The 18,400-nt window shown below is 42.8% G+C and overlaps 1 protein-coding gene across 5 annotated transcripts in view; it reads right to left on the bottom strand.

The window, feature by feature from the left end:
* The window catches only part of LOC111874812 (cytosolic purine 5'-nucleotidase), a 73,097-nt gene that overhangs the window by 34,997 nt on the left and 19,700 nt on the right, over positions 1-18,400 (bottom strand). Inside the window, exon 1 of one of the 5 annotated variants that reach the window (XM_033755609.1) lies at positions 10,870-10,979. The exons of 3 other annotated variants lie outside the window; for them this stretch is intronic. In XM_033755609.1, the coding sequence (XP_033611500.1) occupies positions 10,870-10,946 (77 nt within the window). In that variant the 5' untranslated portion in view covers positions 10,947-10,979. Of the gene's footprint in view, positions 1-10,604; positions 10,819-10,869; positions 10,980-18,400 lie in introns of those variants that run through there. One more of the 5 variants, XM_033755608.1, reaches the window with a different exon arrangement.

The following is an 18,400-nucleotide window of genomic DNA, read 5'->3' as shown; positions in this document are numbered from 1 at the left end:
CGTCACCGCGCGTTGCGCATTGCGGGGTTATTACTCGCCTATTACCGCGAGCGTTACGTTACCGCTGAGGGGTGGGAGGGTCAACATGTCACACTATGATAATATTNTTTGTATTTAGTTTATGAAATTCTGTGCTTTCAATAAAACTCATATACCTAGAGTTATTACTTTCTCATTTTATCCGGCCCGTTCAAAGTGCTGAATTACCTAATGTGGCCCGCGGTTCGAAAAGTTTGGAGACCCATGATCTAGACAATCAGCTCAAAGATGGCGGTAAGGTTGTCAGCCTTACGCGCCGGCCGCGCTTTACTCCCCAGGAAAATTATTTACTTAATTCCTGTTACTCATTTGTGTTAGAGGCTGAGTGAACCCCAGGGCCCTATTGCGACCGGAAGGATTAGGTCAACTGAAAAAAAACCCAATCACCTCATCGGTATTTGAACCCGCGACCTTCCGACTTGTATACAGCTTATATTCCCTACGACACTTTATTAACCTATCTCATAATAAATTATTACATGTATTTTAGGTACCCTTGCACACAAGGCTCTTAATGCAAAAAAGAAAATATATATGAAATATATAATACACAAATCTGAACACAAATTGCACGCTGCCTTTAAACAATTCTACAGCTTTAACAAGACTGTGATAAAAATATAAGGTAAAGTTGTCCCTATGCTTAATTATGCACGGCATTAAGATGTATGAGTGGAGGTACAGCTCCACCATTCTTGGCCTTGGAACTAAATGCAGATGAGTGGTCACTTTACCCAGGGAGAAAAGCCCCGGTACCCATTGCACGGGAGGATGGCTGAGCCTCAGAGCCGATCTGGACGCTGTTGAGAAGAGAGAAGTATCTTTCTTGCCCTGCCAGGAATCGAAGCCCGGCCGTCCAGCCTGTAGCGCATCCTTATACCGAATGAGCTATCCCGGCGCCAAAGAAGAGCAGGAAGGTCATAAAGTTTCTAAATGCCACCTTTTAGACTTTATATTTGATTTACTTTAAACATATCCACTGTCGATGGTTAGTTGGTTCGTGGGCTCCTATGGCTAGGCAGAAAGCTGTCGCCCACGCCAAGATCGTCTGCAAGGGCTAAGCAAAAGCAGCAAACACCTCCATGCCGCAACTTGGGCTTGAATCACACAGAATACAAATGACGCATTGAAACTTTAGCTAACCCGTTTGGTCTACTACTGACATAAGTATCAACAGTGTTACAGTGTTAACACCCTTCTCTTTGGATTTCATTAAATGATTAGGGTAAAACGCAATTTTTAAAAAAGCACACGCTTGATCTTACGAAGCCCATTTTCTGAATGATGACCCGCTTTCCAGAAATTGGATAAAACAGATATATACAAATCGCGGGTTGTAGTGAACTGAGGAGGACCGAAACTAAATTGTCTCAACGCTTTTGTGTAGACGTCGAACGCCTCATTTAATTTATATCAGTGGCGCTGATTGGCGGAATGCAAGAAAACACATACATGACCTCTTCATTATGCGCTTACTTTATTCACGGGGTGCAAGGAACGCATAAAATGAGTTCTTATATGCCCTAAAGACAAGTCGTTGTGGCTTTATACCTACTGGTGTGGCACGAGCAGGCCGCAAACAGACGCATTACACCGACTCCCTCAGTCGCCTGATACGAGTAAGGGAAGACTCGCTTGGAAATGCCAAGCCGTAACGCGGCACACCTTGAAGGAAACGGATGACCTGCACGTATACGTTGTGACGCGTCGCAAGTGCAGTGCTCTTATGGTCGTCATACGTCACCTATATGTCGAAGAGAAATCGTGTTACTATCAGAATTAATGAATCAGCACGCACTGCTGGATAAGCAGACCTACGCCATCCCAAAAGACACGCTACGTGGAGATCACTGGGTCAGTGAAATGTCCGGAAGTTTGGTGGATATTCTGGGGGGGNGGGGGGGGGGGGGGGGGGGAGGAGAAGAGAAAACTGAAGAATAAAAAAATCGTCGAAATCCATGATCGACATTATTTTTAAAAATAACAACATAATGGTTAGAATTTTAGCTCTTGAACTTTTAAAAGCAATCTTATCACTCGTTTTTAAACAATAAAAATGTCTCCGTAAAAAACTGGTGTGCCTTGACAATTTGAGTGCCTTTTTCGGTGTGCCGTGACTTGAAAAGGGTTGAAAAACTCTGCAACAGAAGGAAGAAAATCTACAATTACTCGCGGACTCTAACATCTGAACTGCTGTATCTACAGCAAATTTTAAACTAGAAAGCTTAAAAAAAAAACAACTGTTCTGCATCAGTTTCGGAAGATATATGTTCAACATTTTAAAATTTCGAACTGATCGCAAAATATGTACATATACTGTAAATATGGCACTGATCATCATGATTGTTTTGGAGTTAAACCCGATTCGCAACAAGCTCTACAGCAGGAATGGCTAATAATACCACTACACCAGAAGGAGAGCCACTTCGAAACTGTTACCTAGCTATATACGTAGGTAAGTCAATAAGTAAGTTACAAATGGATATAGGACTTAAACAAATAAGAGTATTAATTTGAAAAATGCTTTTATTTCTCAACATAATCTCCCTGTACACTGAGGCACTTCTCTCATCGTTTCACAAGCCCCTGAAAACCAGTAGCATAAAATTCTTTGGGCTGCTGTCGGAACCAGGCGTGTTCACACGGCATGGGCTACCTCATAATGCATGATAGGTTAGGTTTTCACAAAGTCTGTGCACGACGGGTGCCGCGCATGCTGACCCCACAACACAAAATGCAAAGAATGGGTCTGGCATTACAGCATCTCAATCGCTACCACGATGAAGGACACGATATGCTAGCCCGAATTTTCACAGGTGATGGAGTGGGTTCACCACTACCAGCCCGAGACAAAGCGTGCGTCAATGCAGTGGAAATATCCTGCGTCGCCTGCCAAAGATGTTTAAGGTAACACCATCCTCCAGGAAAGTGATGCTCACACTCTTCTTGGATCACGAAGGCATACTGCTCACCTCATTCCAGCCTCAAGGACAAACCGTAAATGCTGACTCCTACTGTAACATCCTCAGGAAACTTCGTTAAGGCCATTCAACGGAAGCATGGAACCTGTCATGCATTATGAGGTAGGCCATGCCGTGTGAACACGATATCAGCCCAAAGAATTTTATGCTGTTGGTTTTCAGGGGCTTGTGAAACGATGGGAAAGGTACCTCAATATACAGGGACATTATGTTGAGAAATTAAAGCACTTTTCAAATCAGTACTCTTATTTCTTTAAGTTCTATATCCATTTGTAACTTACTTATTGACTTACCTACGTATTAATCATAACACACAACTGATTATAGTCCCATCCCCACAAGTGTGGACGATCTTAACGCATCACAGTAGCTGCTGCGACTGTTGACGTGGACTTGCTGAGAAGCGTTTGGGAAGAACTAGACTATCGAATTGATATTCGTCGTTACAAAAGAGTCATATATGGAACACCTGTAACTTGCCCATGTAAACTTCAGGGCGTACTTTTCAAACCACTAAGTATCTCGGCCATGCTAGTAAAACTCTTCTTTCTGTAAAACTTTGAAAGTTTCTCTATTTCTCTTAGGCTAACCCTGTATATACAGACTACATGTATACCAGGAGATATCGGTATAAGAAAATACTGAAAACATTGGAAAGGGTGTACTTCAGATTGCAGTATACAGAATTTCCAATGCCGTTCTTTGCAGTTTATATTCTGACTAAATCATCTACACTGAAAAGGCAATCAAACGCAAGAGAAATCCCATGTCCAACGAGATATCCAGTTCCGGTATGGCGATCTCGAGTCCCATCGTATGTTGAAAATAAAACCTATTAATTGGTGTTAATTCCGTTCTTGGGTTGTTATACCCTTTGGATGTGGGCCATGTTCCGACGTATCGGAGGTAGTATACACTTCCAAAAATTCGGCAACATCGCCCACATCCAGACAGTTCAAGAATGGAATCAACATCAATAATTAACGACGCGAAAGCCTAAAATCAGTAACAATTTAATGGTGACTAATGACCTACGTCACCATCTGATAACGTCGCGCCCTCAAAGGTGTTTTTAGACAGAATATTAAGATTATGGCTGCCAGTTTGTAATTGGAATTTCTGCAAAACACAAGACGTATTTGATGACAGTCAATCGTATTTCTGGAGCATAACAATGTATAATATCGAATTATAACAGAAATATGTAAAACGGTTTATGGTATAGGGCAGGCACGTCCAACTTCAAACGCGTTGTGATCGACTTTTTAGTGTCAAAACTGCCAGTGATCTACCACCCCCTCCTATCGTCGTACCTCGCTTTAAGCAAAAATATTGGTAAAAATAACACGACACATGATGTTTGTTGTAAAAGCAACGTACATTGAAAGCACAGAGTACTTTAATACGTATTTTCCCTTCAAAATCTTAATATAATCATACTATATTTACATGCTTTTCACGTATAATTTCCTCATAGGCCTATGAGATCGACCAAAAATCGTCCCGCGATCGACGTGTAGGACATGCTTGGTATAGGGTTTACACGGAAATGCCGATTTATGACCTCACGTAGAACAGGCTATTTGGCCAATATGGCTAAAAATTTAAAGGGCCGACTGATGCTACGCAACGATTTCTTATATCGAATGCCACAAAAATCTGATTAACCGTTCATTATATGTAGTACACGAAAAACTCCACTTATGGTGTAACGGAAATAATGCTTTGTTACGAACCAATTAAAAAAAAGGCTAAACTTCGGTACACTGTAATTCTTTTTTAAATTAGTTTACTGGGGGTTGGAGTCCAACTGGGTGCACTCGGCACGGCGGCCACTGATTGGCCTATTGTACCTGTCCCGGGTGATTATGATGATTGAGAATTTGGTGGAATGAAGATTGGCAGGGGAAACCGAAGTACTCGGAAAAAAACACCCCGGCGCCACTTTGTCCACCACAAATCCCACTTGACCAGACCCGGGATCGGGAAGCCAGCGACTAACCGCTTGAGCTATGGCGCGGCCCTCGGTACACTGTAACTAACCACTTGCCGGGTCAGAGATGAAGCTGCCAATTATGACACCGACGATGTGACAACGTGATGCCTATTTCTGAAAACTGGAACTGCTTAATAACTATCAGTAGAAGTCTCCATATCAAATTAAAAATGCGTGAAATGACTATGGAATTCGTGTAGAAATCTATTTATGGTCTTCTGTAAACTAGGCTCTGAAATCAGTCAAAATCGTTAAAAATCAACACGGCTCATTAATATTATGCAAAGATCTCTCATATTATACAACTCGAGAACCGGTTTATGACCTACATTAACTAATTATTTTACACAAACTTATGCGATTAATTATTATAACAATTTTATGAGTATATATCCCCGTTGATCAATTAATTATCTACAACCATGGCCCCACGCAGTAAGAGTTTCATGAATTAAATAACTGTCGAGCAATGAAATACGATATTCTGAGGTTTAGCGTGGTTTTCCTTAGTTTCATCAAGCAAATTCCGGGATTCACTTCCAATCAAGCTTCCTTCCTCACGTTATCATCCTATCATTCGACGGTATATAGTCTGAGATACTGACACCGTCATTAAACAAACGATAAATATATAATTAAGTAGACCGGGTAAGTCTCAGGGCCGGCATGTACACGATGGCGGAGAGTAAAATCCCTGTTCCTGATGTGGATTTGACGTCACGACTGTGAATCCAGGTTCAATAAAAATAAATTATAAAGTTCCTATTTAATACTGTGGTCTTCGGTTTTATGATACCACATAACCTGGCAGGTGGCAATAACGTTTCGGTGGAACACACTGCCTCCATCTTCATGGTAAATGTTACATCCTGAGGATGGAGGCAGTACTTTATCACACTGCATGGTGCCATAACACAGGCCACAATATCATTCTTCGCCATCGTGAAAGTCTCAACTTTCACAAAATTTACTTAACTCCAACATGTTTATAATAACAGAGTTAGCCTATATCCGTTTTGCACCAAAGTCTTCGATAGCCAATGTGTTTGAAGTGTTAAATTATGCCAACAATATGGGTTTATGACTCATAAACGATGAAATCAACACTAACGCGCATTGTGTGCTCGATCACTACCTATGGAGAGATGAGGTATCAACAAACCATTGTTTGTGGGACGTGTATAAGCTGTTAAATAGAGGCTGTCGCCAGCCTTCAACTTACGGACAGACAAGCGAACTGAAAAACTGCAACTGTATGCGTGTGTGTGCCTGCTGGGAGGGGGTCATCCAATACACAACCTAAACTCGACAGATGACACCAGAAGCCGATTTCCATACGCCTACTGGTTTTAACTGACTGTTTAATTTGGAATAGACAGAACTGCTTAATTAGGAATTCACATATTTATTCATGAAGACAATCACTCGGATATGCAAATGATCCAATTATTCTGTTTGAAAACGAAAGATTTGTCCATGAAGATACTGAAAGAATTGGTTCCGGAGAGTGAAATATAGTGAACTCATGTTACGTGGGTCAAGAACACGGCTGAGAGAACAAACATCATGACTATTCTTTTCCCTCCACGCATATTCTAAGCAATAATAATCTGCCCCTGTTCTTCGAATGTTTCAGATAACAAAAGTTATAATTCAGTATCTAGGCTACTCTCCTCTTGGCGTAGGAGACATTCCGTAACAACTGTCAGTCCTAAGAACCCCGAAATTACGTAAATAATATCAGTGCAAACTGAGTTCTGAAACACGAATCAACCAGCTCCCACGTCTGTTCCACAAATTAAGGACGTCGTCCTGTCAAACCTTTTGGACGGCGACATCTTGCGCGGCTGCGATGGGCTGGGACTGGATATGTAGGTCGGAAGGGGGAGGCAAGACACACACAGGTTGCAGAAGCTTCTTGGAACTCGGCCAGATGGAGGAGCGAGAAGTGGTTCTTCGGGAAATAGGTTATGAGGATGGGTAGTGGATCTAACCGGCCTCCGGTCCACTGGTTGGCTCTGGCATTAGCGGTGTTGTACCTGGGGTTCTGCTCCGGTGGGTCTGTCAGTCCCTCTATTTCATATTCCACTAACGGGAATCATTTTACTATGTTGGTTGATGAAAGCGTATTCAGTCCCCCTTCCCCCCGAAGTCTCCTAAATAAATAAAGTTATCAACATAGCAGTACCGTCGCAACAGATTACATCTCAAACTCGTTTCCCAGAAAACTGCAAAATGCAATTTTAGTTGGTTAATATAAAGTATGTGTATAAATGCTGTACGTTTACGTGCAGGATAATGTCAATAATTATGAGTCATGAAGGGCGTCTGAGGAAGCGGTCGTATTTCATTTGAGGATACCACGCTGGTATTCACGTAGAGGTACCGATGACGCTTCGTCTGTACACCACATCACAAATAAGTGCGGGATGATTACATAGCAGTCCTGCCACTCCACATGGCACATGACATTTCGATTTTTTGTCTCATTTCCTGCTAAGTCTACGTGAAAACAAAACAACTTAGCAGATCATACCGCTGATGTAACTAGCCACAACTGTAATGATGTTCTGAAACTGGGTAATTTTATGTGCAACGTATAAACGACACAATTACTAAAAAGGTAAAGCTATCCTTGTAAACGGCCGTGAAGGGCAATAGGGTTGTGAGACTCCCACATTTTCTCTGGACAATCGACTCACAGATGGCGGTCTGTTTGTAAGGTTGTCAGCCTCACGTGCCAGCCGCCCGTTACCCCCTCGGGAAGATTCCTGGTACTCATTTCTGCTAGAGGTTGAGTCGACCCCTGGGCCATAGCGCGGCTGCAAGGGTTAGGTAAATTGAAAAAGTCCACCTCATCGGGACTCGAACACATTCGTAAGTACTCATTTCCAGATATCTGAACTGTACCACATTTTCAAAACGTCTGTTAGCTATTTCATGTCATGATTTTCCTGCATTCTCGTGATGAGACAACAACATATTTTGTGCTAGTGGGGTGGGACTAAGTCCCTTGTACTGCGGCCACTTCTGGCCTATTGTACCAGCCCCAGATGATAAGTGAGGGTGATTGTGGAGCAATTGGTGGAATGAAGATTGGTAGGGGAAACCGAAGTACTCGGAGAAAACCTGCCCCCGCCCACTTTGTCCACAACAAATCCCACCTGACCAGACCCGGGATCGAACCCGGGCCGCCGCGGTGGGAAACCAGCGACTAACCGCTTGAGCTATGGCGCGTCCACAACATATACTTAGTTTTCTCCCTGTTTACTTTTAGCCTAACCTCCTTACTATGGTCAATTAAAGTTTGTTTTTTCTTTGTCTTATTCATGTTATCACCCAGTAGATTCACATCATCAGCACAGACCAGCAACTGATGTGTTCCATTTACTTTCAGTATCATCTGGTTTTCCCAGACCTTCCTAATGGCATATTCTACAACAAAGTTGAAAAGTAATGGCGATAAAGCTGTAACCGATTACTCCTTTGTAGTAATATACTTCGCCAATTTTATACATACATTTATATTTTCATGTAACAACTGCATTTCACAAAACTCAAATATGAATTTGAGGGAATTGCGTGAGTTATCACGCGTTATATTACGCTATAAGACAAACAGTAAGTAGCATATAATGCAATGTGGCGAGATGTTATAAGTAAATTTATAGTCTAGGGGCTCCCCTTTGTGTTTGTAGTGTGTGATGCAAGCCACAAGAACATATAGCCAGGGACTTCACAGAGGTACTTCCCACTGTATGACCAATGAAAACTACTGTTACTGTATGATGTCATGCCTAGCCACAAGAACATATAGCCAGGGACTTCACAGAGGTACTTCCTACTGTATGACCAATGAAAACGACTGTTACTGTATGATGTCATGCCTAGCCACAAGAACATATAGCCAGGGACTTCACAGAGGTACTTCCCACTGTATGACCAATGAAAACTACTGTTACTGTATGATGTCATGCCTAGCCACAAGAACATATAGCCAGGGACTTCACAGAGGTACTTCCCACTGTATGACCAATGAAAACGACTGTTACTGTATGATGTCATGCCTAGCGACAGGTGAGTGAATTCTTTGTTCTAGGACAGGCAACGCTTGGCTCTCATATAATAAAGACAAAGGACTTTGTATCGTCCCAAGTTTAAATGTAACTAACCAGTCAAATAAAGTGTTGTGCTGCAAAGTTGTCGCGGGTTTTGTTTGACCGCCTTTGTTGAAGCAAAGATCCATTTAAGGGCCCATGTGATAGTCTCATGTTCCCCGGCTGGGTGGCGCCAGAACTATAAAGGTTCATCATCGCCGGCCTCCACAGATTCGCTAGGAGGTGACTCACAACAAGTAGCTGCGGCCACCTTTACCCCATCCGTGGCGACAAAATAGACAAATGTGTATATAGAGTATATGAACTTTACTATATGTTTCGTTTAAACACATCCATGCTTCGATACACTGATGATGAATATTCCTTTTATGTTCCTGAAGTATGCTGTCACATTTCTCTGAGCCTCTTCATGCGACCGAGATGTTCAGTTGGGGAACATGCCAGCCGAACATCGATCATGGATATTTTTCTTCAAGCCCCTCCCCCAAAATTGTTTCACCGAAAGATCTTGAGTATGAAGGCACGTCATGATGCAAAATTCACATGTACAGAGAAATACTATTTGCTCTTTTCTGACCAATGCACTGGCTTAAAACGCTCAAAAAATAATGGTACTTGGGTGAACGTTTCTTTTGGAGGGACGAATTCATGACGGTCATCTTCTTTCATTAAAAACTGATCAACATAAATCACAACTTCATTGTGACATTTGCTGTTCTTTCTGTCTTGGAGGCTCTGGGCTTTCTGTCTCGGGACTTCGTAGTTTTGTTTCTGGGTCATACTGGAAGGCTCCCATTGTCAATTGGAATTTGTTCCAAAAGGCCATTTCTTCCATTAGTCTTGCTGAAAGGTCTAGGCATCTCTTTCTCCCCCTAATTTTAAAACAAACTAAACACTGTACCAATAAAATACTTGTTACTACCACAAACTGAATCCGAACTATTATTTTGAACAAAACTGTAATCTAATACATCCACTAACCAATGTTGTTAGTTGCTGCACACAAAACACCAGTCTCGTGTTACTACGCGAAGTAAGCCAAGCCTCGTTTTAATTTTTTAAAGAATCTATCAATGTTTACAGGCATATCTTGCGTTGGGGTGGTGTGGGTGAGGTACCTACCCGTGATCTCTGCTTTTAACTGAAACTATTTGAAAAATATCACGGAGAAATTCGAGGTTTTCACGATGGTGAAAATACCGTGAACTGTCACGACAAACCTCCCTGATCATTACAGACAACATGGTGTGGGCTCGTATTATCAGTGACAGAACGATAAGTTGTTATAACAGCAGACTGTGTTCCAACAAGGTATACCTTAACTGTTTTGACAGCTGTATATTCACGTCACCTTCTTCTTTACAGGGGAATTCAGGAAGTACCGAAAGAAAAATACGGACAAAGCGAGATAAAAACATTAACAGCCAATCTTGGTGCTCGTTTAAAAGCCTGACTGAGACGTCAACTTACTCGTATGTTGCATTTCCTCTTAGCAAATGATCCTTCTTCCCATTCAACGCCACTGACTCTGAAGCATCCTTGATCACCATTGCTGCTCGTATATTTGCCTAATCTTCTCAATAAAGATTACTCCTGTTATGTGAATGCACTGCACTACGGAACACCCACAGAGCCAGACGTCTGACTGCAAGGTCGACTACCGACACCACAGCTGACAGCAAGTCAACTGGCTGACCTTGCCTCCGCCAACTAATCTTAAGAAATGATCACCTACCGTGTTGTTAATATTAGGAGTGGGGGAATGGTGGCAATGATACAGAGAACAGTCGTGATCGTCGTGATGATCCACATGAAGAGAAGAAGAACGCTGTTTACAAACTCACAGTCAAGAATCTATCGCGTAGTTCGTCGGGACGCGCAACATTTCTAACCACGTCCAGAATGGCATGTGGCCAAATTTACAGCGAGAATATTCCCAAAATAGGCAGATTTATGGAACCAGCAGTGAAATGCCCTTGGCACGTTTCATTGAGTATAAGGTTAGGTACCCTTTTCTATATGGTTTGGAAAAGGAGAACGGATACCCAGAGTACTTTCGAGTGTTTCCGCAATATCTTTACAACCCGTGAAGTCTTATCAGCTTTGTTACAAAGCTCAAAACAATCTAAATACTAATGCAACAATTGACATTATTTACCAATACCGTGCATTAGTTTACCACCCGTCTTCGCAATCGGGGGGTTCTCTGTTCGAATCTCGGTATGGACACCGGCTTTCCTTTGGTGTTGCGTCATTTCCCAATCCTCCACATAGGTTACAGGGCTGTAGCGTAATACAGGATACGAATTACTGTTATTCTCATTCGAATCTATAAACACCTGCAGCTGACACAGCATCGTTAAATAACGAAGCATTTTCATGCGATGGGAAGTCGCCCTGTTCTACATTCGGTTAAAAGCAAACATTAAAAAAGTTCTAATAATGAGGTAAAGCTGTCCCTATGCTTAACTAATTAAGCACTACGCCATGAAGGCGTATGGGGGCGTGAATGTATAAATCCACATTTTCTTGACCTCGGCACTGGTTGGAGGTGAGTGGTCAGGTTCACGCCCCTGCCGCTTTACCCCGGGGAAAGAGCTCCCCGTACCTGTCGGATAGGAGGTTGGGTGGGTCCCAGAGCCGGTCTGGACGAGGTGGAAAAGAGAAAATTCTTGACATTACTGGGACTTGAACTCCGAAACCCCGTTCGTCCAGCCCGTAGGCAGTCGCTATATCGACTGCGCTATCCCGGCTCACAGGTCTAATAATATTAGTATAGAATTCTTAAACACCCTGTCTGACTTCTATCTTTCGAAAGAACATCAGGACATTTGTTCTTATCTGCATTACTGTAACGGGGTTCACAATTATCGCCGTCTTAAACTGTGTGTCCAGGATCCGTCAGGACTCTTTTTTTTTTTTGCCCTGCAATGCCATCTGTTGGCGAGTTGTGGCGTTCAGATTCTTGAAGTTTCAGCTGAGGCTGTCTATAATTTCAAAGCGCAAGCATCGCTGCATCATGTGTTCTGACCTTGAATGTAACAGTACTGTTCCGACGCTCGTCGGAAAATGGCGGTTGAACAGACAGCCAATATCAAATTTTGTTTGAAGTTAGGCAAAACAGGCGGAGAAGCGTACGAAATGATGAGAAGTGTGTATGGTAGTGATTGTTTGAGTCGCTCGAACATTTTTCGATGGTATGCTGTATTTCGTGACGGTGGGGAGGACACTGAAGAGGCTACACATTTATCAAAGGCGAGAACAAGTCGCACTGAAGAAAATGTGGGAAAAGTGACTGAAATCCTTGCATTAGACAGATGTAGTTCTGCAAGACTCATCGAGGAGCTTCTGGGAATACAAAAAAGTATTGTGCATCAAATTTTGACCGAGGATTTGGGCAAACGGAAGGTCTGCGCGCGGTTTGTACCGCACGCGCTGTCAGGCGATGAAAAACATGCCAGAGTGGAACACTGTAAAGACATGTGACGGTCGGCCCAAAGTGATACAAAACTTACAAAATCGATTGTTACTGGTGACGAGACATGGTGTTTTCAATACGAGCCTCTCACAAAGCGGCAGAGTGCAGCGTGGCTGAGCCCAAAGAAGCCGAAACCAAAGAAAGTGCGAATGCAAAACAGTCGAATAAGGACACTGCTAACCGTTTTCTTCGATTCCAATGGAATCATTCGCAAGGAATTTTTGCCAGAAGGTCAAACAGTGAATTCTGATTATTATATCGGAGTCCTCAATCGTTTGTGGGCGACAATGCTTCGAATTCGACCTGAATATCGAGAGCAAGGTTACTGGTCGCTCCTCCACGGCAATGCCCCACCCCACAAATCGAAGATAGTACGCGATTTTTTGGCCAGAAAAGGGATCACAGTCCTTGATCATCCTCCGTACTCGCCACATTTGGCTCCAGCATATTTCTGGTTGTTTCCAAAAGTTAAGTTGGCGATGAAAGGAGACCGTCACGACACCATCCAGGACATCCAAAGGGAATGTACCGCAGTTTTAAATGCGATTCCACAAAAGGATTACAGTGACTGTTTTCGAAAACTTTTCAATCGATTCCAGCTATGTACTGATTCAGAAGGAGACTATTTTGAATAAAAAGAGTGAAATTTTGAAAATAATTCACGTCTTGTATTTTTAATGAACACAGTCCTAACAGAACCTGGACACACTGTGTATGATATCCAGCACATCAGATTCAGAATGTCTCAAGCGATCATGCGACTGATTCCTATTCAAGATGAACCCGGTTCCAGTCCTGGCAGTCTTAACAGGCTTTCCTTGTTGTTTTTTTTTTCGGTCTCTCGAAGCGAATGTCGGAACACTAGATTGTTATCTCCATTCAACTATACATATTCATCTTGCCATCTTCGTCGACGCCACAGCATCAGCAGTTGATAAAACACTTGTAAAATCCCAAACCAAACAAGACTAAGACAGAATGAGAGTTGTAGCTCAAATTTACACTATTTACAACTTCAGAATATTTGTAGTATGTGTGAAGGATACGTTGCTGACGAAGTCGCGTATTTATCGCAGCAACTACGTCACAGATCCGGACGCAATGTGCTCCACTGACCAGACGTCGCATTATCCAATATATACTTCATTTTCTGAACCCATGGCGAAGGCTGGAAATTTCAGTAGAAACTCGCGAGCGCAACCATGTGACGAATATGACCACTGCTAGGCAACGGCTCGGTAAAAACATTCGGGAATGTNGGAGCGCGGGCGTAGCCGTGGCAAGCTACGGGAAGCTACGGTCTCAACAATAGGACATTCGTTGCTGGATATCAGACAAATAAACACGCGGCGATAACAATACGCTACAAGAATGAAAGGTGTTTTCTGTGTGATCTGTGAGGAGTCTATATAACGACAGTCTGTAGCTAGATACTGACCGTCAGTCGCAATGTGACTTTGGCTTTGACTTTGAGACACTTGGTCTCTGGCCTTACCCGTGTGGGGGCAGGCTCGAATACCTCCACCGTGACCCTTCGAGTCGTAGGAGGCGACGAAAAGGGAAGTCTCAAATCTGAGACAGTACGAAATTCGGTTGCGAGTCGCAAGGGACTCGGACCCGAGAACGACTGCGCTGGCAACGGCCAGAGGGGGCGCCCCACAAAAACAATACCGTAATTGTCAAACAGTAATAAATATCTGGTTATGAGCCCCAGATGGAACTCGACACCAAGACTTACTGACTGACCGTTAGTCGCAATGTGACTTGACTTTGATACCTGGTCTGGAAAGTATGCTGAAACATATGCGGAGGTTAAGGGAACTGTGGCAAGTAACCCTGGATCCAGCATGTAAAATGTCACCAATTGGGTCGCCAAAACGATCAGACGAATGACCCCTAGTAAGGCACCAGAACGGTAGGAAACAAAAGCGGGGAACTGTGAGGTCACACCTCAAGCTCTGTGGCCTACTGTGGAATAGCTTATCAAAAGGGATGGACCAAAGGCACCAACCGCTGTTCATGTACCTTGAGAAATAACAAATCACGCGGAGGAGAAAGCCAACGTGATAGCGGATTGTTTAGAAAATCAATTCACATCTCATGACCTATGGGACGAAACCCATGTGCGACAGGTGGAGACTGTAGTCCAAGCTCTGCTTGCATCTGCAGACAGAACTCCGTCGGGAACAGTAAGACCATTTGACATACATAAATTAACAAATTTACTAAAATTGCGAAAGACTTGTGGACTTGATGGTATTCCAAACGAATGCCTTAGGCATCTTCCAAGACCACTGGTACATCTACATACTTATTTAATCACTGCCTTCGGCTGTTCCAATGTACAAAGCCTTGGAATGAAGCAAAAGTTATAACGTTACCGAAACTCGGTAAGGACCCAAAATTTCCTCAAAATTTACGCCCAATTAGCCTCTTGTCTACAATAGGCAAGCTATTCGAAAAAAGTTATTCTGAAAATAGTCCAAAGGCACACTGAAGAAAGGGGCCCGATTAATGGAAGCCAGTTTGGTTTCCGTGCCCGTCATAACACGACACTTCAATGTATGAGGCTTACGGATCAGGTAACCTTAAATTTCAACAATAACATGTCTACATCTGCTGTATTCTTGGATATTGAAAATGCCTTTGATACAACATGGCACATTGGTTTGCTATGTAAATTAAATACATTACAATTTTCGATAAGTCTAATCAAGCTTATTAGATCTTTCCTTTCTCAGAGAAAATTCAGAGTTTCAGTCGAAGGTGAAATGTCTACGCCAAAGGATATACAAGCAGGGGGGCCACAAGGTTCCGTCCCGTCCCTCACATTTTACAGTATTTATATAAATGATACGCCCCAAAACCCTGGTGTCTAACTAGGTCTCTTTGCTGACGACACCTGTATATATGTGACAGACCGCAATGAGGGTGAAGCTGCAGCGAGGTCCCAGTGCTATTGAGACGTGGTGTGAGCGCTGGAACATAAAAATCAATGAAGATAAAACTCAGGCAATCTACTTCTCTCATAGACTTAGGTCCCTGAGGCTCATCTTACCCTGAATGGTCAGAATATCCCCTTTGTCAATCATGTAAAATGATGGGTGTAATCAAATTTTCCAAGGCGCGCACCGGTCCGCGAGTTGCACACAGCTTTCAACTTTCCGTATGTATACGATTATATAACAAAATTGTACAGGTGACAAGCAGAAGTCATACAAAATCATGAGAATGAACATGTTCGCGGTACAGGGCAAAGTGAAGCCAGACACAGAAAATATAAGAGGCTTAGACTTGACGGTGGTGAAGCTTGCGACCGTTCAAATGACTAAGCTGCCGTTGTAGCATAAGCTATGTAAGTTACGCATGATCTGCTCTGTCAAGCCTGTACTGAGATGACTTGTGTGTAGAGCAAAAGGAAGAATTTTCAATAACATGTTATATGTGCGAAATACGTACTTGACGAAAGGCCAAGCACATTCATAACAGACAACCACACCTTCTCATCAGGGACGTTACATAAGGGCTACTACCGCAAGAATTCAGTTGGAAAAAAAATCTCTGGTACTGGTCCTCAAGGGGCCTGGTGTCAAGATGAACTGATTGGCGGTAAACCGCCAGTCGTAAAGTAACTGTGACTTTGATTAGATACTAACCAGTGTGGAGGCGGGGTCGAATACCTCCACCGTGACCCTGCGAGTCGTAGGAAGCGACAAAAAGGGAAGTCTCAAATCTGAGACAGTAAGATATGGTCGCGAGTCCCAAGGGACTCGGGCCCAAGGACGACTACGCTGGCAAGAACCAATGGCACATACTAAAGACAGACCCGTACTCTCGTTAGAGAGGGCGCCCCACAAAAACAAGACCGTAACTGCCAAACAGTAATAAATACTGACCCGAGAAAGACTGCTCTGGCAAGGGCCAGCAGCTTGTACAAATGACAGACCGTCTTCTCGTCAGAGAGGGCTCCCCACAAAAAAACAAGATCGTAACTGTCAAACATTAATGAATATCTGGTCATGAGCCAGTTCAGTTGGGGAAGAAAGAAGTCTGGTCGTGGACCTCAAGGGGCCTGAGGAAAAGACGAACTGATTTGCGGTAAACCACCAGTCGGAAAGTAACTTTGACTGTGATAGAGAGAACCAAGAGAATGGGAATACAATGGAGTTCAAGGGAGAGTATGAGAATGAGAACTGTGTCAGTTGTCGGGAGGAGAGAGACACGGGAAGTTAGTAGTTGAAGAAGAATTAGAAGTCAGCCTGTGAAGACTTAGTGTGTGATTAGAAGGTTTAGTCACAGTGAGACTGTTTTAATTCCGTTACCAGGATACGACTAGTGAAGACTGAGAACCCTACTGCGTGTGTAGCGGTGAACTGTAAATTGTGTAAATCAGCGACAGGGCTGTATTTCTTGTAAGTACGAGCTGACTGTATAAGGTGTTAGTAAAGTCCAATCACCTAATCCAAACTCCATCTAAAGTCACTAATACATGTGACAATATTTAATCAGCCTCTCATAACTACTTTTATCAATGTATGAACAAAAGCCGCTTTCTAATGTCCGATTCTTAGAACGAAGGTGTTATTGTGCAATGTCAATTTTTTATCTTCAGTGCTTTTCATCAACTTTCCTCATTCTAATATCCGATTCTTAGAACGAAGGTGTTATTGTGCAATGTCAATTTTTTATCTTCAGTGCTTTTCATCAACTTTCCTCAACTTTCAGATATACAGAGAAAGGTCCAGAAAGTGTCTCTATATTCGCGTGTATTTCTGTATAATCGAAACAACCTAGAGCAGAAAGCTGTAGGCTACTCCACTCTGAAGCATGCCCCCACAGACACCGAGTAATTCTGGATACACATCTAGCATAAATTCACAATCCTGCTCTAACCATTATTACCGAACAGAAGAATGGGATATACTGTATCTGGAAAACACAACGCGAAGCACACCAAGAACAAGAATACTGAACACACATGACCATCTCATGTTTAAACAAGTACCAAGACAGAGAAAGAAACTATGCTTACCGTAAACATTCTGGTGTGTTCACTGCTTTCTGTGTATTTCGAAAACTGTATGACTTACAGAAAGAGTGAACTGGATATACAATACGTTTCATTTTTCTCTACAACTTATGTTCACTTCAGTCTGCTTAATAATTAGCGATCTACGTTCGTAATGCAAGCAGAAACGTGTGGACATCTGCATAAAAAGCGTCAGCCCGATTTTGAACAAAACTGGAATATGTCGACAACTCCCCAGTATCAAATTTTGTGAACATGTGTTCAATGAAGAGCGAGCACTTACGTGCGGGCGGGTATTGTGACGGTAACAGATGCATCAAGACGAGTAACATGACCATAACCACTGTCACTGTCTTCTTTCCAAAATAGTAACACTAGAATACACAAAGCGATAATTTTGTCAGCTGTATTATAAGAACGCGAAAAGTGGTATCTAACTTCGAAGGAAGAACACTAGTTGTGGGTGTTTGGAAGCGAAGTGCACAAGTGCCTTTGTACGAGTACTTAAGCAGATTTAAGTATTTAAGCAAGGAATTTTGGTATTACATAATGTGGAACTTCGTAATTCAAACAGGCCACCTAGTGTTGTTGGAGTACTGAAATATGGAAGTCGTGATGGGCTGAAAATGTGGTGCGGACAGAACAGACGAAGTATGCACAGAAAACACATGTGACGAAATAAAAAGGGGGGCTCTAAAAGACACAGGTTGTAAAAATCGCAAGTGGATGGAACTCAGGATCGTCTCCAATGGCGGTTTT

Source organism: Cryptotermes secundus, unplaced genomic scaffold (genome assembly GCF_002891405.2).
Source record: "Cryptotermes secundus unplaced genomic scaffold, Csec_1.0 scaffold27, whole genome shotgun sequence".
NCBI lineage: Eukaryota > Metazoa > Arthropoda > Insecta > Blattodea > Kalotermitidae > Cryptotermes > Cryptotermes secundus.
This window is presented reverse-complemented; position numbering and strand designations above follow the sequence as displayed.